This window comes from Galeopterus variegatus, unplaced genomic scaffold (genome assembly GCF_000696425.1).
Source record: "Galeopterus variegatus unplaced genomic scaffold, G_variegatus-3.0.2 Scaffold4311, whole genome shotgun sequence".
NCBI classification, from domain to species: Eukaryota; Metazoa; Chordata; class Mammalia; order Dermoptera; family Cynocephalidae; genus Galeopterus; species Galeopterus variegatus.
Window position 1 is genome coordinate 146803 of NW_007730422.1, and position 23254 is coordinate 170056.

The following is a 23254-nucleotide window of genomic DNA, read 5'->3' on the forward strand; positions in this document are numbered from 1 at the left end:
AGGAGCAGAGCCTTAGGCACCTGCTTCTAAGTCCGGAGTTCTTTTCATTCTACTATTGCAGCCTATGGAACCACTCTTTGTTCTGCTTAAACCTGTAGGTAATTTGATTTACTAGCACTAGTTAAAGCAAATTTGGCAAGTGTACCAAAATAAAATGGCTTCATTGAATAGTAATTACCATAAAACTGTTATTAGGAATTAGTTCTCTAAATAAAACACAGAATTATTCTGAGAGCTAATGCTTTTATGACTGCTTTTCATCAGCCACATCTAGACCTAAAACGCTGCATCTCCCTTTGAAATGCCAGAATCATCTTTCTGATAACATGCAAGATCCATTTAGTTCATTTGCTCATGCCATCATTTCCCTTCTCTGTGACACTTGTCCAACATTAAGGAAATCCTCAACAAGTGGACCACGACTGTCATGTCCTCATTTAGTCATGTACAGTTTATAGTGACACAGCCATAGTTGAATAAGAATTAGCCAAATTTGACTTCTTAAGTGGGTAATTTAGATGGACTGATACTTTACTGATACATCAATGTTTCTATTCTCTCTCATTTAGTCTTGTCATATTTCCAATTTATCTTTTAAGATTAACACTATTGTGTTACACCATAATATGAGTGTACCAGCCTCCCAGATAATTGAGTTTTATTCTGTTACTGTTTTTATATTGCAGAATAGTCAATGTCTGCACACAAGTTTAATCTCTTCCTGGTATGTGAAAGAGTACTCAGACACTTGCTTGTAGGATTTCTAAATCCTTCTTGAAATCAGCAAAGCCCAACTACGCAGAATATAGTAGCTATAGTAGCTCAGTCTTACTTATCAATTAGAATCAGTATTGACCTGATATTGTCAAAAATCCAAAGTCTTGGGAAGTAGTAGACTACTCCGTGTTTCATTGATTTTTGTATGAAACTCTAAGAATTAGTCTGAAATGAAGCCAGTTTGTTTGTGTGCCTCCTTTATCCTTGGGTCTCACAGATACGAGCAATTTCTTTATCACCTTGAGTCTCTGCCATGACAGGGAGGGAGGCTAATGCTAAGTCCTATAATACTAGAAGACACCTACCTGCTGTATTCTGCTTCCATTTCTCCCATTATCCTCTCATTAGCTAATGACCTATTTGCATATGATCTTGCTTACTATTCCTTGTAGGGCATTGATTCAGCCCCTGTCTTGTAATATCCAACCTCTACCTTGAGTACAATATCTGCCACCAATTGGAATGAAGTTTCAGTGCTCCATATGTATTAAATTTAAGATACTTAGGTTCTCTTCATTTCTGCCCTGCTGGTGTTTATTCTTTCCTATTGGTTACCCCTTCCCCTTTTCAGTAAAGTGTCTAATCATTGCATTATGGAGTATTTAAAACTTGTCTCAAGAACCAATGATGAGACATACTCTATTTTATGATGTCTAAACATTACACTATACTATAGTGAAACTTTCATGATCTGTTTTACACTACATTGATTGCTATGCTTATGGTGACACTACTTGTATGTAGTATTACACAAATAATCTATTAGGCCTAGGATTCAACTTCTTGCTGAGTTTGGTAGATTAAGGATGTTCACACATATTTTGCTACTTGTTTTACTGAGAGGTGAAGTCTAATTTTCTACCCTTTGAATCTCGACTGGCCTTGGTGATTTTTTCTACCCTAAAATATAGTAGAAGTGACATACTGGGAATTCTATGGCTAGAACATAAGAAGACTTGCAACTTCATTCTATGCCCCTTGGAACATTCATTTTAGGAGAATGAAAAAAGTCACACTATCCTGAGGTTGTCGTGTTGTGAAAAAAGCTACCCTAGCTAGGTGGGAGATAGTATGGAAAACAGAGAAGGCCAGACATTCCCGGATGTTTTAACTGTTCTAGCCCAGCTACCAGACTTGTGAGTAAAGAAATCACTTTGAGCATTCTAGCCCTGGGAGAAGCAACATGAAGACATGGGAAACCCATCCAACGTCCAGAACTGAGGCTGCTAGTATATAGCTCTTACTGAGCCATCCCAGTGGTCTCCAGCCATTTGGCTACCCCAGCCGAAGATTCAGCCATCGTGGAACAGATTCAAGCCGTTCTTGAATTTCAAGTCATTCTTGCAGTTACCTAGTGATTTCTCCACCCACAAAATTGTCAGCAGATTAAAATGGTTGTAGTTTTACACAACTAAGTTTTGGAGAGGCTTGTTGTATAGTAGTGAATAATCACAAAATAATCTGGTGCTTGGAAGTGGGTACTGCTGTAACTAAAGCCTAAACATGTGGCAATGGCTGTAGGGTTAGGTGTGCAGAGGCTCAAAAGGCCACAAGGACACTATTAATGGAAGGTGGAAGGGCCTCAAGGAGACTGTTGATTAGGGATTGAGGGACAGTGAGGAAATTTTTATTGATGGCTCGAGAAAAGGTGACCCTTTATGTAGTGCTGGAAAGTGTGGTAAATACTGTCAACTGAGATAAATTGGACAATACATTATTCATTGTAGACAGATTTTGGATTTGCCTAAGGAGATTTTCAGGAAAAAGATTGATAGTGCCAACTGGTTTCTTTTAGCTGTGTATTTAGAGAGAGATAAGCTAAAAAGAGAGAATTGCTCATTTCTCAAGCAGAATATAGAGGAACTATAAAGGAACTAGTCCTAGCTAGATTTAAAAAGAAAATTGATTATCATCTCCAGTCTCTTCAACAGGGAAAGGACTAGCAAAGTAAGAAATGTACCAGGAAGCATCAGATCCAAGGGAGCTACCAAATAAAGGGTGTCTTCAGGGTAAAGATTTCAAGTGTGGTTTTAATACTCTTTGTTTATACTTCAGAATCTTAAGGGCATTTTCCCAGAGCATTCTGACCAAGACAGGGAAAAACCCAAAGATACAGTTAATGGATGCTGGAAAAACATGAAAAGATTATAATTGGAGTCTGGAGAAGAGGGCATCTGACTTATAAACTGGCAGAAAAATTAGCAGACCATTGCTCAAGGTAATGTGAAAGACAGAAAGGGTTCCTAATGAACTTATGGATCTGGTTAAGAAGATTTATAGGTAGGATATTCAAAGTGTTGGCTATTGACTGGATTCTTTTATTTCTCTATGATAAAGTATGAGAGGAGTGACATGAGCTATATTCATATTCGGGAAGAATTTAGAGAAAATATTTCTTCCCAGAACTTGCTGGGTCGAATAAACTTGTTTCTTATTTCATTTTCTTGAGCTGAAAACAGAAAAGGCCTTTGTATCCATTGTGTATATACTACCTACAAGAAATCTGAATTATATTTTTATCTCATGGCTAAACCATATTTGCATGCATTTTACTCTTATAAATAAAGGTGATATGTAGCTCACTGCTATACTCAATGTCTAGCAGTGTCTGGCACATAGAGGTCTCTTCATATATATGTGAAAGAATATAATTTGCTATGGAATAAGCATATTAACAGACATTTTAAAAGAAGAAAATGAGTAAAAATGGTAGAGAAACTTTACACCTAAACTTCTTATAAAATCATAATATTCCTAATGCAATAATTAATTCTATATTGTATTTCTAAAGAGTATTTTCCAGTTAACAAATATCCGGCTCTTTCAATTCTTTCCTCAAAATTCAAGTTTATGAGATATTCACACTTTTTAAAGACAATATTGTTAAATATTTTAACAAGCACAATCTTTAACAATAAGTTGTATTAATTAAACGATGTGATTCATGACCAAATACTGAGCATTCTTTTCCCAAGCCTACTTTGAAACGTGCTAATGTTTAAAATAAGTTTCTGAAGAAAAATACCTCATTGCAAAAGAAGAAAATTTGGGTCATAGCATCCATTTTTACACCGTCTTTCACAATCAGAAAGATTCTCATCAGCTTCAAAAATAGTTAGAATTGAGGCAATTCAAACACATCAGTGTCAGAAAAGACTAATTACTCAATAGTGCTTACATTGTGAACTACAACAGCAATCTTCCAATGAAGATTCAAACAGAAGAACAGTCTAGTTAAAAAAAAGGTCAAATTGAATAAATGTGTCAATCAAAAGCCAACTATGAAAAGTTCAAGGTCAAGGACTCTCAGTCAAATTCAACTGACATTTTGAAAGTGAGTCAAGACACTTTACCACAGAAAATTCATTTTTATAACAAGCCTTACACTTTCGAATTTTATAAAAGAGAATCCACCATTTATTTAATGTATAAAAAATAGAGTTTACTCAGATTGATATTGAAAATCATCAATGAGTCCATATTCTACTACTATTTCTCCTTGTTCTTTAAGTATATAATGCAGTTTTCAATATTACAAGGAACCATGTCGATCATTGCCTTCAACTGAAGTCATTGACAAATGCATTTAGAATTACTTTTACAAGACTTTACAAAGTTGTACACTTCTGAATTTATGGCAGCACCAATGATTATATATGTGCACACCCGTTTAGTGCAAGATTTCAGATGGATGGTGAGTGAATGTTTCAATGTATAGAAAATTTTGAGGGACTGGCTATGCAAAATAAAGAATACTTTTCTCTTATCCAGAGGAAAAAAACATTTTTTCATTCTATAAGCTTATTGTTGCTTTTAGAGAGAATCTTTATTTAACTTTAGGGAGTCTTTTATCATTTACCAAGCTATTACATATACAAATGTTTTAACCATAGGAAGTAATTCTGATTTGAGATTTTTTTCCAGTTTGGAACTTCACTTGCATTGAGAATTTTCCAATTTGAAAGGCATCATGAGACTTTGAAACATATTTCATGAATTGAGGAGGTTTGTAATAGGTAACAGAAAAATGAGATTTTGGAGCTATCAGTGATCCCTTTTGGAGACTGGTTGATGTTCATTAAAAACGTTTTTTAAGTGATTTCACGTTATTGTATACCATATCTGGAGAGTTCCTTAAATTTTAGTTTTTGAATATAAATAAAAAAAAATCATAGAGCTTTAGAACTAGTTAGGAACATTAGGAGTCATCTACTCTAACCTCTTCACTTTGAAGATGAAGACCCAGACAGGTGATATGTTCATCCAAAGTCATACAGCTAACTAGGGGCAAAATTGGGCCTACACTAAGAATTCTTGTCTTCTGTCTAGTAATTTTTTACTTTATAACACTGTCATCTAGTAATCTGCTTTGATATTGCATAATTTCTAGAAAAAATTCTGGCAGCATCTATTTAAATTAAAAATAGTTTTATTCTTTGGTCCTGCAACCCACTTTTGGGAATCTGTTCCACAGAAAGGAAATTGTTGATATACAAGACGTTTAAAGATGTTTTCTGCTCATAAATCTCTCAAACCAGGAAACAAATTTTTATTAATATTCGTTAATAGGGAAATGGCTAAATAAATTGAGATATAATCATACCATGGAAAAGAACGAATTAAAGATATATCAGTTGATATGGAGAAATTTTCAAAATTATTACTGAGTGAGAGTAATGAGATGCAGAAAAGGTGTATAAAATATGATTCAATTTTTGTAATACAATGATAGAGATATCCCGATGTATATGTGAATTTGCCGAGGATTATAGTAGGACAGAAGAAAATATAAAAGTACTTATACTAGGTTATTAAAAAGCTGAACTAGGTGTGGCAAATACTGTTATGGGAAGATAAAAGTAGGGGGAAAATCATCCTCTTAAAAGTAGCATGGATGATATGATCTCACCTGTGTAAAGTGTGCATTTATGTATGCTTGAAGGATGCATGAAAGCACGTTCACAAACATTAATGGTGAATATCTCAAGGCAGTGTGATTCCAAGTAGTTTTTACTTTCTTCTTTCAAGTCTTAGTATGTTCAAATGATCTACAATAAGCTTGTATTATTTATGCACTTAGAAAAAATAAATCTATTTTCATTTTAGTGAAAAAATGAAAAACTAACTTTGATTTAGAGCACACAGATGTTTGCCATAGAAAAGCACCAAGTCAAGTGTCTATCATCAATTGCAGATATTATAAACTAATCAGCTTGTGTGACTAAAATAATCCATGCCTGATAAGCAGCTCTTCCTACACTGTGTCTAAGTGAAGATTGCCTTCTGTTAATAACTACAGATGGCCATTTAGAACTTAGTCTTCTTATGATTCTGCTACTGTGACTTTTGGTCTTCCCAAGGCATCTGTTAAAGAAGTCTTTATACTTTCTTTTGCTGAACATCAGACTGATCTAGCACTATGTCGTATGTTAGCAATTTATAGCTTTGTTCTTCTGGTCTTTACTTGACATGTTCTTCATACATTCTTTAATAGTCTCTTTGCAAAGGTCCTATTTGAGTTAATCTTGGGGAAGCTGTTACAATATTCTCTGGCTGTTATCTATTCTCTTTACTTGATCAATCTAGCAGAATTGTATAAATGTTGACAACCGCATTCCAAAACCTCAAAAGCATATTACCTTTCTTTTAATATTAAGAACTACTGGTGTATGGCATGAATGACATAGTAAATGTAAAGTTTATGATGCTAGAAGAGACCTCAATGATGGTCACAAACTTTTAGACAAGCAGAAGATGACATTTTATAACTGTCCTCTGGATCATCAGATTTGACTAGAGCTTCACGTTACTATGATACCTCAAGCTGACTAAAGTCTTAGTCTTTATTTTTGGCTTAATCAAGCACATTATACAGTGTGTCAAATACCAGAAATATTTATTCCGCTGTACATGGGGTTTCTATGAAGACCTATATACAATCTATGTTTGAATTATCTTTTGGTATCTCAAGCCATATAGTTAAGTTGATTTCCCAATTCCTTTTGATTTCATGTATTGAGATTATAATCAGGGCTATATATACGTTCTTGGAGGATTTCCTGGAGGACTTTGATGGTATTTTTGGTGTTACCAGCTAAAAATGTAACTCATGAAAAACAAATTTTCTGTCATTGTGTTCACAGATGGAAATTCACCTGAGTCCAAGGAATTCAACAAAACTGCCTAGTGTGACTATAATCATAAAATTTGTAGTCTCAAATGTCTTAATCAATATACATTAGTCATCTTTGTTTTTATCTTCAAATGTCTTTTGAAAGCTAAAATATTTTGAACTATCAAGTCTAATATTTGTTTGAAGAACACTTTCACATACTACAATCTGTATACCTTTATTGTATCATAAAGCCAACAGTTCATATAAAGCACACTAATTCATATAATTAAGTTTCATAGGAAACAGACATTGAATGGAGAAATTGGAAACTGTATGAATTTGGACTATTTTTTTAACCTCTACTATTTTCCTTAAATCTACTATTATCACAGCTTTATATAATAAACCTTTAATTTAATTCTAGATTGTGAACAGTTTCATAAATATTTTCATTCTCTCTAATAGTTCAAGCTGCAGCAAAGTCAGCAATAACATAAGTAATGATACACTTACTCATTAATGAGAAACAACTGGAACATACTGGCTAAAAGAGCCTATGAATTCATTCTGGGTATGGAATATCCAGTATATTTTATGTTTGTTTTAGAAACAACCATAGTCTCTTCATAGCAGTTCAGTAATAAATATACCTGCTTTTGTTCCTTTTAAAATACAGGTAAAGCACAGAGATCACTAGAACCAATTTTTGGTAGAAATATTTAACGTGAATTATTTTAGGACAGATGAGGAGCAACGTTATAATTGTCTTCAGAATATGATATTTTTGTGAAATACCAATTAATCCACTCATTTTTTTTCATTAAAACATTAATGTTTCCTTGTTAATTTCACTCTCCTCACTTTTGTTGATTTCGTATTAACAAGTAAAGTGATTAAAATTTTCTAACATTAAAAAAAAAGTAGAAACCACATAAAATGGAGAAATGACTCTGGATAACCAGATTAAATGCTTTGTCTGGCTTCATTTCATTCAATTCAGATAATGACTGGTTAATTTAGGCAGAGCAACTGTCCTAGTTTGTGTTGATAATGACGGTGTATGTTTTAGAGTTGTGCAAATTATTATTATTTTTCCAAAAGCTCATTCTCTTCCACTCACCCACCCCATATAAAATCACACACATAATCTAGATTTTTAGTTTAGTTTTAAAAATGTCATCACAACTGTAGTTAATGTTCATTTAGCACTGATAATTAAGTGTTTAAACTGTGTGGTAGATTGTTGTAGTAATGGCCCTAAAGTTTTTTATGCCTTCCTGGATCCACACCCTTAGGTAATCTTCTACCACACTGACCCTGTCCTTTACCAAGTGACTTGCATTGGTCAATGAGACATTAACAAACATGGAACAAACAAATGTGTGCAATATGTGTGTGCATTGGAGATCGCTATTTTGTGACAACCATGTGACATAGCTTGGGCTAGTCTGTTGCAGGGTGAGAGACAACTTAGAGTAGGAACAGGTCATTCTAGCTGCCCCCCTTCCCAAATAACTTCCATTTGACCTGACAGCTGAGTGCAGATGCATTAATAAGCCCACGTGACACCATCAGAAAAAACAACCAGTTGGGTCCAGATCAAATTATTGACCCATACAATTGAATCATCAATTTCAGGGAGTTTATTTTACAGCAAAAGCTAACCGAAAGAGAAATTTGGAATCATGATTGTATGAGACTTCTGTGGATTCTGGGATGAGGGTTGCACGTTATAGAAATGTAAAAATTGTGAACAGAAGACAGATGGTGGTAGTGCAAAAATGGCCAGAACACTTTTCAGTCCTTCCTAACAGGAGGTGAAGTCTATTTCCCCACCCTTAAAATCTGGTGTGGCCTTTTGAATGTAGCAGAAGTGACACTGAGCAAGTTCTCAGCCTAGGTCTAAGAGGTCTTGACAGTTCTACTCTTGGGTATTGGAACCCTGAGACCTCTGTGTAAATAAGCCTGGGCTAGCCTGGGGGATGATGAGAAAAATGTGGTCCACTTGCTTCTGTAGCCCCAACCAATAGCCAGCTGACCTCCAAATTAGTGCCTGGAAGTTGACTGGCAGCTTACTACAGATACATGAGAGAGTCTTGTTGAGACCAGGAGAAGAACTCCAGCTGAGCCTAGCCCAAATAGCCAACCCATAGAATCATGAATTCAATAAATGCTTGTTTGAAACCACTAAGATTTTGCAAGGTTTGTTTTGCAGCAAAATCTAACTGATACAGGCTATGTTTAATTCTCACCTCTACATATGAGTATTTGGGATAACTACTCCTTAATTCCTTTTCTCTAGTTACAGATGCACAAAAAGTATTCACATATTTAAACATAAAGTTTTTTTCTCTCTAAATATATTTAAATCTCCACTCCTAAAACGTAAAGATGAAACAGACCAATGGATTATTCCAGTCAGAATTTTGGTGTGAGACTAAATGTGGTTACAAATAGCAATGTGGATAAAACCCCACGCAAAAAAAAAAAAAGAAAAAAAAAGTTACCTAAAAAAATTACCTCTAATTTCTTCTGCCTAACTCTTCCTAAAAGCAAATAAAAACATTACTTTTAAAATGCTTGAATCTCTAACACTAGCTAAGGTTAAAAACCCAGAGACTCTGTAGTGGCCTGTTAGAATGATTACTGATGTGATGGGCACAGTGAGCAAAACGTGGCACAGAGTCCCTTACTTTGTGGAAAACCAAAAGTCTTTCAGCATTCCTTACTGTTTAAATGGTGCATCATGACAATTAGAGTGCAGTTCTCAGAAATACTTTTAAGAAATCCTATTGCTATACTTAATAAGTTCTGTAAAATAATTTTTTTCAATATGCTACATTTATCGGTGAGGCTATCATCAGTTAAAATGGATAAAATACAGTATTTTATAGTTTCAGTTAGGCTTCTTGTTATGTAATCCTTGAATTATTTAGTACAATGTTGTACCTTCACAGTAATGCATTCTAAATTATTTTAGCTAGTTTTGCTTCAAAATAATAACTTTTTAGTTTTATTGAACATGTAAAGTTTATACTAGTTGGTAGAATAACCTTTAGTAATGAGCTTAATTGAATTCAATTGAACATTAATTTTAAGAATGAGCCTTTCTGCTAATGATATACCTAGTTAGTAATTCAAATTTCTCCTCCAGAGTTTATTTCTCTCATCAGTATGTTGTCTCAGTATCAGAATGCTTATCACATCCAATAGTTGTTTAAAAGTCTTTCTATTAAGCTAGACTAAGAACTCTAGAAGGGAGAGACCATTCCTTATTCACTTATTCTCTGCCCTGGTTAGTGCTGTAAACACCACAGTACAAGTAATCATTAAGTGTTTATAAAGTGCATAAATGTATTAAAATTTTTTCTGATATTGGTATATTCCTATTTTTTGATTATTTTATCAGATAAGTAAAGACATGTGAAAGTGCCTGTATATAAAAACATAAAACTGTATTTGTTTATATAATAATTAATTTAACAAATATTTTATTATATATATCTATAATATATACACATATATATACACATACACATATATATATACATACTTTATTTAGCAAATATATCTTCTGGGCATGATGCCAGGTGCTGGCAATAGTAAGCAAGATAGATATGATCCCTGTCCTCAAAAAAGTGAAGGAATAAATGTGGAGGGAGGTAGAAATTCTGATCTTAGTCCCTGTTTTCTTTAAATGTATTGTATTCCTAGAACTGTCTGTAGAATAACAAGCAGCCTCCTGAAAAAAATCACACAGTGCTCAGAGAATTATCTCAATGACCCTGAATATTGAATTTTAACATTGTAATAGTCAATGTCTATTTTTTATACCCTGCAGAAGCTTCAAGCAACATGTAAATTTAAGTAAAACACATATACTTATGCTAAGCAACATACAATTTATCCCTGGATTTAATTTGAAAAATTCTGGCAGCTTTACTTTTGCTAGGTATATGTAACTTGCTATAATTGAAACCAAGTATAATCATGATCATTTACTTAACTCTCAGAGGTGATATGAGAAACTGTCTTTACTATAGAATTATGATGACAATGTATTTAATGAAGTTTGCTTTAACTGTAAGATCATCATTTGCTATTGGGATTTTGTAGACAAAACCTCAGGATCTCTCATATTTTCATCATGCTCAGCCTCCACCTGTACTGTCTTTTTCTCTTCTGCTTCCTCTTCCTGCTTTGCCTGTAACACTGCTTATTACCGTTCAAGAATAGGCTCAGGTATTTGGTTTAGGATGTCTGCTCTGCTTCCACGGGTTGGATGATATAGTAACTGACTGAGCTCACTGAACGCACTTCTTTATATGAGGGCACTTCAAAAAGTTCATGGAAAAACAGAATTGGATGATAAGTACCCTCATATGTCTGTTCATCTGTAAGATTCTATGCTCCTCAAAGGCAATGCTCTATCTTTGTTGTATTCCTATAGAATATGTTATTGAATCCTACAGAATCCTCAGTTCCTGGATGAGTGCCTAGTGTGAAGGTGCTCAATTAATCTTTGAGGAACTGAGATAAATTCAGAATTCATATATTGCACACTGATAAATACCCTATCAAGCCACCAATTATTCATTAAAAATAATGGTGTCATACCTTCCAAATTTTCTAAGTTGACCTTTTTCTCTTCTCATATAATGAACATAAGATGAAGAAAGGAAGTGAATAATAGTTTGAAAATTATTCCTAAAATTTCTTTCTTTTCTGAGAGAGAAAACATCTTTGAGATACTACATACTGAGTTATCAATTCTGGACTCCTAAAGTTCATTTTTATATGGTAATTGAATGAAAATAGTCCATGAAAGAGACTAGGCAATTTTAAAAAGTTAAAAGTTAAACACATCATAAGGCTTAGGCATCCTTTAGAATTAAATACAAAACAGATGCAGAAAGAGAAATTGCAAAATATAAGTAGAATTTCAAAGATGTCTTGAAAATAATGGGCTCTCAAAAACCCAACTCTTTGAAAATCACTTTGTGAAATGATATAGGAGTCAATCTAAAGCACAATACTTACATATCAATAGTATTTCAAAATGTAAAACTGAACTGTGTTTGCTTATAAAAGTCCTAAACCTTATGTGGTATTAGATAATAGGGACAGTCTTTTATTTATCAAGGCTTTCAGAACTAAAAAGAAAAATCTTCTTTTATATATTATTCCTACAAGGTAAAAATTCTATTATTAAGGACCTCATTATATTATGCATTTCATCACTCTGAAGGTAAAATTATATCCCCTGGATACATAGATATATGTAGAACATTCTCTTTATACTAACACAAAGCCTATAAAACATATCAGCATTTCTTCAACATGATAACTAAAATCCATTTTGTTTTTCTCTTTTACTAAGAGCTCCTACGATTATTATTTCCAGAGAAACAATTACTTAAAGCACAATGTTAAAAATATTCAAACTTTCATTTGAAACAAAATAAATAAAAATGTTGATCACTGACATCCTTTATAACAGAAGTTATGAAGAAACTTTCTTCTGTTAAATATAACATTTAAAAATATTTAACTATTATAGTCAATGTTTATTTCTACGTAACCTACTCCAAATGGCTAATTTTTAGTTCATACAGTACTATATCCACTGATTTCCTTTCTTCTGTTAAATATAACATTTAAAAATATTTAACTATTATAGTCAATGTTTATTTCTATGTAACCTACTCCAAATGGCTAATTTTTAGTTCATACAGTACTATATCCACTGATTTAAGTAATGGCATTGCCACTATGGACATCTTAGGTTAGGGTTTCAGAAAAACAGACTCCTTTGGGGAGTGCCACTGGGATCAACACTTTTGAAGAAATGAAAAAAGTAGAAATGGGCAGAGGGGATGTTTAAATGTGATGCCATCACAACAAGGGTCTTACATCATCTCATAGGGAACTCTGGGGCTGAAATGACCCTTCAGCATATTACTTGCTTTGAGGCAACCCTTATGCACTGGGCACAGGCTTGGGGGTGGAGCATAATCTGGGTCAGACAACTGTCTTTGGCTGAAGGCAATTCCCAGAGGGGGACTCAACTGAGTGCTGTCAGCTGCCAATACTCTTAGTAGCTTGGGGAAGCAGTGCCTCAGTCCTGAAGGGGGAATCTGGGCAACACACCACAGCATTTACTACACTGCTATGGCATCTTCAGTTAAAACTGACATGTTGGCTATTCTCCATAATTCAGCTCATTTGAATAGGCTCACAAGTCAGTCAAAATAGTGAAAGGGAAAGGAGTACAAGAAAACAAGAGCGAGATGGAGGTATTTTAGAAAATTAAGATATGAATATCAGTCTCAAAAATAAATAAAAGCAAGTGTTAATTATGTGCAGAACTGAAGTACTGAAAAAAGATGAGGATTAGGCTCTGAAGATAATTTAGGCAGTCGTTTCAGTAACTTGATTTGAACATTTGATACAAGTGAAAAGTAATAATTTTATAACTTAAAGAGTGGATTTATTTGGTCATCCATTCATTCACTCATTATAAACTGTTACTGTATATACTTTATGAAAATTTTTACTGCCTTATAAAAATGAGTGTCAGATTGGGAAGGGGAAGTAGTTCTAGAGTTAAGATCCATTGATTGCTCTTCAATGTACAATTACAGGATAATTAATAGAAATTTACATTGGAAGTTTGTTATGCATATTAGAAAGGCTAATATAGTAAGTAATCATTATTAAAAATGACTTATAAGTAGGTGAAAATTTGGTTTAATAAACCTCTCTGAAATAAATCACATGGACTTCATGGTCAAGGTTAGCAACAATCACTGGGGCCTACCAATGGTCATATTTCCAAAGACACAGGCACTTCATTCCAGATAAATTCATATTTTGGTTGAACTGAAAACAACCCAAGGAAAATATAGGATTATAGAAATCCAGTCTGAGTTCATATATGCATGGAATGGAAAAATAACTTTGGAGAAAAACCAGTGCAACTTCCAAAAGAGAAAACATATGGAGTCTTAGATGTAGTAAGCATTTCTTAATTTCTGGAGTTTAGTGAGCTAGAAGCATATTTAATATGTGGAGTTACAATCTAGGAGAGCAAATTCTACTAAGGAGTAAGGAATGTTTTTTATTTATCATTCCCCACTTTTCCCAATCCAATAACCAGAAACATCCCAGCTGTCTCTGAGAAGTATGGTACTTTTATCCCTTCAGAGATTACAGAACTCGGGCTATTAATCTCATTTTTCCCAGCATGACCCACAACTAAAATTGCCTTTCTCTATCAAAAAGCTTTATTTTTCTCTCTTCCTCTCAAACAACAACCACAAGACCTGCAGTTCTCTAGTAAAAAAAGATGATTGCAAAGATAATGGTAACTATTCATAACACACATAATTCTATAAAAATGTATCATAAAGATAAAACAGCTGTTAAAAATGGAGCCTCTAAATTAACAAATTATTCTGTATCCTTACCACAATACCATACTCAGAAGATTTATTTTGGTGAATTATATTTTACTGAACAAAGTGAAGCCTATGGATTGGGTGGCTGAGCCTGTTTTTTTTTTTTTTTTTAATATGAGATAACTTTGACACATTACTTTATTTTACTAAATTTGACAAACTACAGGAAGTGAAGAGATACATCTCACATTTGCTTTGTGGGACCATCTGCCAATTAGAGTAAAAAAGGAGGTGGACAATCAACGTAGTGTTACTATCCAGCTGTGATCCTGAACATATTGTGGTCCACAGATTACACAGATTACACACACACACAGGAATTAAGTAAAGGTCTCCCAATAATAGACTGTGTTAGACGTCATCTAAGGCTGTCATCTTTCATCCAATTCCAAACTGTGCTAAAGTAAAACTCCAATTTTGCTGTATTTAATTATATTAAAACCTCTGAAATGATGTAGTAGTTGGCTAAACTGAGATAACGCTTTATATCAAGTTTTTATCTTTCCATTTAACAAGCGCTGAGTGAGTCACTATTTTGTGAACATCATTAGTGCAAAGTGATCAAGAATAAAATGACTCATTAGCCCATGTGTTTATGGTCCCCACAGTTTAGCTTATTTCATTAGTACATAAAATTTTATAGAATCACAGATTAAATGGAACATGTTGGTCATATTCATATAATTACATGAAACATACACATACTGAAAAAAGATGGACATTATTATTTGCTGTGGAAATGATTTTTACTTTGAGAAGATAGTGAGTGGAGGTACATTTCTTAACACAGACAAGTCAGGGAGATTCCATATGGTACACTTTCTTGGGATGGTCTGAAAATTCTAAGGCCTTTGAAGGTAAACTATCTCCACGTCAGCCCACAAACTTTGGTTGGTGGTTCCTGTGTGTTTCTGTCCTACTAAAATGACCAGATAACTTCTTTTGTTAAGCTAGTGAAAGATTGGGAAGGATCTGTTTTAAAGTAAGCATGTAGCAGTCAAGATATTGTAGCAGAGGACAGAAAGTTGGTGTATTACCAGGTATCCAGGATTCAGAGCAAGACAAAGATCCAGGAGGTGGGAGCTGGACTAGTAAGAAAGATAAGTCTTTTGACAGACAGTGAGAAGGTAGGGCTCAGAGTCCAGGAGGCCGTATTACTTGAAAGTATGAATATTACTTGTAAACAGAAAGAGCCAAAGAGAATGTGTATCTTAGGCCTACTGACCCCCTGCCCTTTCCTATACTTCTTGATTAGTGATGAAATGGCTTGAGGACTTGTGCATGCCAGTGTGATGAGGAAGAGGATACAGCAGATGCTCATGAGGACCTCATAGCTGTGTGCCTAAGTAAACCGTGTCAGTATGTCCAATGATTTCATTAATTTTTACCCCTCAAATTTCTGCCCGTCTGGAGCTTACATTCTAAAAAAAAAAAAAAAAAAATTTTACCCCTCAATATTTATCATTTAGGAAAGTGAATGGTGCCAGTCAAGCACTGACTGTGCTCTGTTCTGAGATTTTTACTTCTAAGGAAAAAGATAGTAGTTCCTAAGAAGATAAACTAGGGACAGAAGTATCTGTAATAGCAAAATTGACATAGGTTAGAGTTTTTCAGTTAATGTAAAATTCTCAAGGCATTAAGGGATTTGCATTCTGTCCCTTTTTTTATCTAGTTAGTACTCCACAGAAAACATGAATATGAATCTGGCATTTTAAAAAATGATTTCTATTCTTGAAATGCAGGTTATCATAATTGCTCTTATTTTCCAGCTTTGTGATATTTAGATCTGATAGGTAGTGGAATGGATTCCTTTAGAGAAGAGAGTTCCTCATTGCTGAAGGAGCACAGACACTAATGCTACCAAAGGAGAATCCATGTATCAGCCTAGGACAAACAATAATCTCCAACACCTGTCACACCCTGAGATACAATATCTTTTCTCACCTTAGATTGCCTTTCTCTTTCTGTTTTGTCCATTCTAGTTCTACCCTCTGACTCTAGCTTGGGTAGCAAGTTCTTCCCAAATAATATTACTTCATGTGGTTGTTGAGGAACCAATGAGCTATTGTATCTATTTTCTAGCTCAGTGCTTGGCACACAGTAGGAATTAATTAATTAATTAATTAATTAATTAATTAATTATTAATTCCTTATCTTGCTTTTATACAAAATGACAAAAGTTCATAATAGTCCCTTTCTTTTCTGGTCTCCAACAATATTTGGCTGGGATTAAAAAATTTAGTAATTATTTTTTATGGTCATTGAATTACTTAATGTCCTGCATCATCTTTAGATTGCTTACTGAAGACTGTCATCAAATCTTTCTTTTATTTTTATTTTCCACAGTTTATAGACACAGGCTGAACACGTAATAGGTGGTCAATAAATATGAAGAAGGTAAGCTTTATAAAGGAGAGTCAACATAACATATGAGGGTATTCCAAAGAGCTCATGCAAAGACTTATATTACCTATCAATCTATTTTTCCCTTAACTTTTTGAAGTACCATCCTAGTTTAAAAATCAAGTGGTATTTAAATTTGTTACCCTCATTTAATATTCATGTCACTTGGAAAGCTCTTATTCTTTAATTTCCTCATTAAAAAATGGGGTAAAAATTCCCACCCTGCAATTAGTTGCAATTTAGCAAGTTCACAATGGAAAGTTCACAATGGAATTCTTTAGCAGACTATCCTGATGAACAATGTATAAGATTTTTTTTTCTGCAGACAAAAGGCAAATTGCAGGCTGCCATGGCATTCAGTATAACAGTTCTTTCTGTATTATAAGGATTAAAACTTGTTTATATCCTAAATGAATAATCAGAGGATTTAAATTCTCTGGAAAATAATGGATCACACAGTCCTCCATTAAGACTGTGGCTCTTGGACCACATGGCAATGCTCAGGTACTGTTCAGACATCCTGAGAGGAACAGTACGAGGCTCTTGTGGACCTCTGACTGACATAAACAGTTGTGTCAAAACACAATTACACGTGCTTTTATTTGATAACAGGATGGTTATTTAAGGCCAAACCCTATAACGGCTGTCTCCTCATTGTAATCTAATCTCTGCTTCACCAGTTGAGATTGAATGTGAAATCCACAAACTATGCAATCCCTGCTCCACACAGCTGTCAGAATGATCTTCCTAAAAAACAAATCTGAATCATTGGGCTCGCTGCTGCACTTAAAATACAATCCAAATTCTACAGCTTGGAAATCAGAGCCTTTTACAATGAGGCCTCTGCTGCTTTCCTTTAAATTTATTCAACAAATACTGACTTCCTGTGTACTATACACCCCCACTGTGTGTCCAGATCACTGATTCTTCACTGTTCCCCAAACATGCTTTAAACTCTTCTGCTTTTCTGTCCTTGCCTGACCTGCTCGCTCCATCTGAAATGCAGTTGCTTCTAGGTGCTGGGTCAAAAACCTACCCGGATCCATTTCAAATACCAACTCCTTCTGCCAGCTGTAAGCACATAGTCCTCTAGCCATAGCTCCTTTCGTAGCAGATCACTAGCCCATCCTGCTTCTCTCCTCTTAAATTTTGTTCTTTTAGGGGTGAAGAGCAATGTCTTTAACTGTGGATTCCCCACAACAGTCAGCTTGCAGAATTGAATTGAATTAAAATCTTAAGAATAACCTCACACATTTGCCACATTCAGTTTATACATATCATTTACCATAAAAGTGATTTGGGTGAATTGGATCAAATGTTTATGGACTGACTGCTTGACCCCTATTAATGGTGGCTTCAGTAATGAATTCATCCCAAATTAGTGAAATTGCAGGGTTTGTAAACATGACCTAAGGAAAAAGGGCAAGAGAAATAGAGGAATTTTCATTTCAGATGTTTTATTTTAAATTTCGAAGCAATATTATTTTTTTAACCTGATGTGATTACATATTTATTTATCTATTCTCTTAAGATACAGTCCAATAGCAATAGTCTGTTTAAAGCATAACAACGTACATTGTATGTAGATGTTATATAAAGGCTATATATGAAAATTTGACTTGAGTTTTATTTATAAACTGATGGATGCATATAAAAGACATCAGTACAGTGCAACTAGTTGAAAAGTAAGGAATATCATTAAGTCATATTTTGACATCTATAAGATGCTAAATACCAACACGATTAGTATTTCTTTTTTTCCCCCCAGATGTCTGGCTGATTTATTTTACCCTATACAGTGGTAATGTACTAAAGTAACTTCCCTCTTTTCTCTTGTCATTCACCTTCATTCAGTCAAACACTGGCAGTCCCAGTGCAGTTAGCCTAGAAAGTGTTCCAATCAAAGGCATGCTTTATTCCTACTTAAGTCCCTGAATCCCACTTGGCTTTCTTGCTCTGTTGGGCTATGCTAGACCCCCAGTGTGATACCTCAAGGTCCCTTTGATGGCTTTCCTCTGAAACTCAGAGCAGACCTCAGGCCACCCCACTTGGCTCTCTTCTGAGTCTTGTCCTGCCCCTCTGACTCCCAGAATCTTGCTTTGGCTCCCAAACAGAAGGTTTCCACAATCCCCAGAGGGCCTTCCAGATCTACATTCTTTATAACGTTTTTATTCCTCTTATTAAAACATATTATTTCCCAGACATATTTCACATGAAGAAGGGCAGGAGAGGAATAGAATGCTGTTCTTTCTTCTTGCCTTTCCCTTGTTATACAGTGGTATTCTCTCCAGAGCATGTCCTTGAAGCCAGCCAGGACACAATCAGTGTTTGAGGTAATAAGAAAGGTGATGAACAAACTTAAAAAAAAAAAAAAAACTTTACAATTTTGAAGCTTCCAAATATTTTAAGTACATATGTATTTCTATAAATTATTTCAAAGATACTAAAAGTATATTTTAGCTTTATACCTTAAAGCTAAATATTTTTCTTACTTCTCAGTATGATAATTGGCTTTCTTCTTCTATCTTATAGTTTATTATTACTGTCTACAATCCAGAGCCTAATTTTCACATGGCTTGTAACTGTATGGGTTTGCATTAAGTAAGGGGCCAATTTTGCTCTTTCATGGCAAGAAGAGCATATATGCAAAGAGGGATACAGCAGATGTTATTAACTATCAATCTTGTGAAAAACATTGAAGGTATTCAGTGATACAAATGAATGACATCAACCTAAAGTGGTAATGTTTAAGGGACAAAAACAAGAAATCATATAATTTCACCAAGTCCATTAATTTCTCTATTGATATTTTAAAATAAAGAGGGGGCCTCCTTATAGGAAAAAAGGACATTATTCATTTTAGAAATATCATCAACCTAAAGTGGTAATGTTTAAGGGACAAAAACAAGAAATCATATAATTTCACCAAGTTCATTAATTTCTCTATTGATATTTTAAAATAAAGAGGGGGCCTCCTTATAGGAAAAAAGGCCATTATTCATTTTAGAAATATCTCTATTGATATTTTAAAATAAAGAGGGGGCCTCCTTATAGGAAAAAAGGACATTATTCATTTTAGAAATATTTTTTACTTTATATATCTGATCACTAAAAATGAATGTTTACAGATAATCCTAAGATATATTTTTGCTAGTATATTTTTTGTTGTCAAAATGTCATATTTTTGTATCATATTTTCCTGGTTCTGTTTTATATCATTCATATTATAAAATTCCTACAAAGGAATCATCAATCCAAGGTAAGGGCAGAAGGAAAACTACAAATTAGAGGCAAATAGGTTTACTTTAACATAATCTAAGTATTTTGCATATAACTTAGCCGCTAATAATTAAAATTAACTTATTTAATGAGATTGTAAACAATGCCATCTGTAATTGTTTCTTACTTATATAGTCTCTCCCATTAATTGCACAGTAAACCAGGATGAAAGGAATAATTTGGAAGAAAGGTATAATTTTGGTACATTGATAAATGCAACAAAGAGAGCTCATCTTTATTCTTAGGAATTTATCAACCTCTAAAGTGAGAAGGGATCTTAGAAATTATCTGGTCCAACTTTTTTGCTTTATTTCTCTGAGTTTAATGCTCAGGCAAATGAAGTGGCTGGCTTTATGTTACATAGCTGATTAGGGGTTGAGCTGGACTTGATCCAGAGAATTCCTGGCTTTGGGTCAAGGACTTTTTTCACTGTATCACATAACCTTTAAAATAAAATTTAATCCAAAGTGAGATTAAATGTCTGGGCTCGCTATAGCTATGGTTTTCCAGTGCTTCCCAGTGTGGTTAGAAAAGAATAAACTGATAGCAATAAGTATGTAACAGAATTTTAAACTGTATTTGCAGGCAAAATTTTATTTGAATTCATCTCTGTTACCAATATAAAAGGAAGATTCCAGCCCCAAATCTCTCCTTTTTTGCCACCCTAGTTCTACGTTCTTTCTTCGTCTCCCTCTGTCATCAGGTTACTCTTCTACACTTTAAACACGTAGTAGGGGAAGGGGACCTCTTTTCAGTTCTCTGTAGGGTTAAGACATTCTGTGAAGGTTCTATACAGTTTGGTTCAAAAGATTTCCCACTCCATTTGGTTGATTACCACATGATATATAATGTGAAAGATGATATTAAAAAGAAAAGATTTGGTGGACAAGAAACAGGTATGTCTGTAAATGTTTTCTTAAGGCATTTATGACTGTAGGTTGCATGTTTAATCTCTATAGCTTGTGAGAAATTAAGAATTGCCAAATATTACTATTTCTTGAGGAGGAGGACAGGCAGACTTATTTCATTTATTTATTGTATTATAGTTACTGTTTACAATGCTTTAAATAGTACAATAGCCACTTTTGTAGCAACATTAACTATTATTAAGAAATGTGTAAATACTGACGATATCAATCAAATACATAAAAGTGGCAACAAAACTATGCTCATATAATAAAGTATTCCCAATTTCTTACTAGTGATTTAAAAATAATTATTACTTTCAGTTTGATATAAAATAATGAAAGAAAATAATTGTTTTAATCACATTGATTATTTTCTATTTTTTCATAGATAAGAAAGTTTTTCTATTTGAGTCAAAATTTCTAAAACTATTATTATTTGAAAAATAAAAGTGTATTCACTTACGGCCCTGATGCTTTCAAAATGTCCACCTTCTTTCTCGAAATCAATAGGCTGTCCTTTTAGAGTCCAGTAGAAAGTCACATCCAAACTAGCATCGTGAATTGCTTTGCAATTAAGGACGACGCTTTCTCCCACTGTTAACTCCGTTCTTTTAGGAGTAAGTTCTATCCTTGTAGGTTCTATAGAAATAAAAGTACACTAATTAACATACTTATACTCAACACATAGCATTTTTCTGCATTAAACAAGGAATCTATAGACTACAGTTGCTCCAGATGCATATACCAGATTTTTCACATCTTTAAATAAACTGTTGTTAAGTGAAATATTAGCTTTTTGGGTGCTAGGGCATTTTACTATGATTTTGTAGAGGACTAGTAATGTGAGAGTCCCTGTTCCTATTGAGAAGTTAACTTAGACAAAAAGATGAGAGACTACATAACTAGAAACAGCATTTTGCATTGTGGGAGGAGGAACATCAGGAAAAAAGCTGTAGTCTCTGTGACCACCTTTAAGGTCATCAAGTAAATAAGCAGTAATATTTATTATACTAAACAATAAAGGTATATAAAAATTGCATTGGTGCAAACATCAATGAGCAGCTCTGATACCAGTTTATCTGGTGTACATCCATCCACTACGTGCTCATATCTGCCTTCGGCTACTCCTTTCTGCTCCAAATCCCCAGTTGAATTGGTAACAAGAATATACTACTTATTGATGCCAAAATTATTCTTTGTAGAGAAAAAATGTTTTTATACTGATGGCATGCTTTTAAATTTTGAGACACTGACTAAAACTTCAGAAATTTTTCTCCTCTCACAAATTTTGTCCAAAGCACAGTATTCAAATTTCTACCAATAAGGGGTTCCTTCCCTTATGGTCTCCTAAATGATGGAAAGTGATAATTTGGTTGCGTTAGTTCTATGTTTGTAATATATTTTATAAACAAGAGCATGCACACACACAATTTCAAACACACAAACACATGCATATTATACTTATTCTCTTTCTAATAAAGCCATGAAACTATACTTGTAGAACATTTAGCCACATTTTCTTACCTTTTACAGATACTGAAGCAATAATTTCAGCAGAACCAAAAATGTTTTCCCCTTGGCAAACGTACTTTCCCTCATCTGATTTAGAAGCATTTAGGACTCGTAGACTCCCGTCTGGAAGAATAGCTATTCTGAAAATTATTAAAAAAGTTTTTTTTTCCTGTTTTACTTTTTACTGCAAACAGGCAAAATGGTAAGAAACTCTGATGAAGTCTGAAACCACTTCTAAGGTAATAATAAATAAGATAAAGGATCACTGTAAAAAATATGTAGTGATAGTAGAAATGTTTTACCCTTCAAGAAATTATGCAATAAACCCACTTAATATCTTATTATATTCAAAAGGGTTAGGGAGTTACAGGTTATTTTTCTTTTGACAGTCTTTGAGAGTTAGTTTAAAACTTGTGGGAAAAGGTGACCCTGAATTTGGTTATTAAGGCGTGTTACTATAATATCACCCAGTGATATTTTAATATTAAGCTTGGGTATTTTACCTCAAACCAAAAGTGACCTCAAAAACCAAATATGAAAAGAAACAGCATAAAAACACTGAAGAGGACAAGTACAAAACATAAAATTAATTGTATACAGCCAAGAGATGATTTATGGTGGTTTCTCTATATTGCCACTGGTGCACAAGGGTATGAAAACACGACCTGATACCTGCGCTGCTTGCACTGCACTTTTTATTTTTTATTTTATTTTATTTTTTTTTTATGGGAGGTTAGTTTTTTTTTTTTTTTTTTTAAAATTTTTATTTTGTCAATATACACTGTATATGATTATTATGG

At 33.9% G+C, this 23254-nt stretch overlaps 1 protein-coding gene across 1 annotated transcript in view; it reads right to left on the reverse strand.

Annotated features, from left to right (window-relative positions):
- The window catches only part of CNTN5 (contactin 5), a 269147-nt gene that overhangs the window by 111135 nt on the left and 134758 nt on the right, over positions 1-23254 (reverse strand). Inside the window, exons 4-5 of the mRNA XM_008587234.1 lie at positions 22467-22594; positions 21406-21581 (exon numbers count right to left, since the gene is read on the reverse strand). Of these exons, the coding sequence (XP_008585456.1) occupies positions 21406-21581; positions 22467-22594 (304 nt within the window). The remainder of the gene's footprint in view (positions 1-21405; positions 21582-22466; positions 22595-23254) is intronic.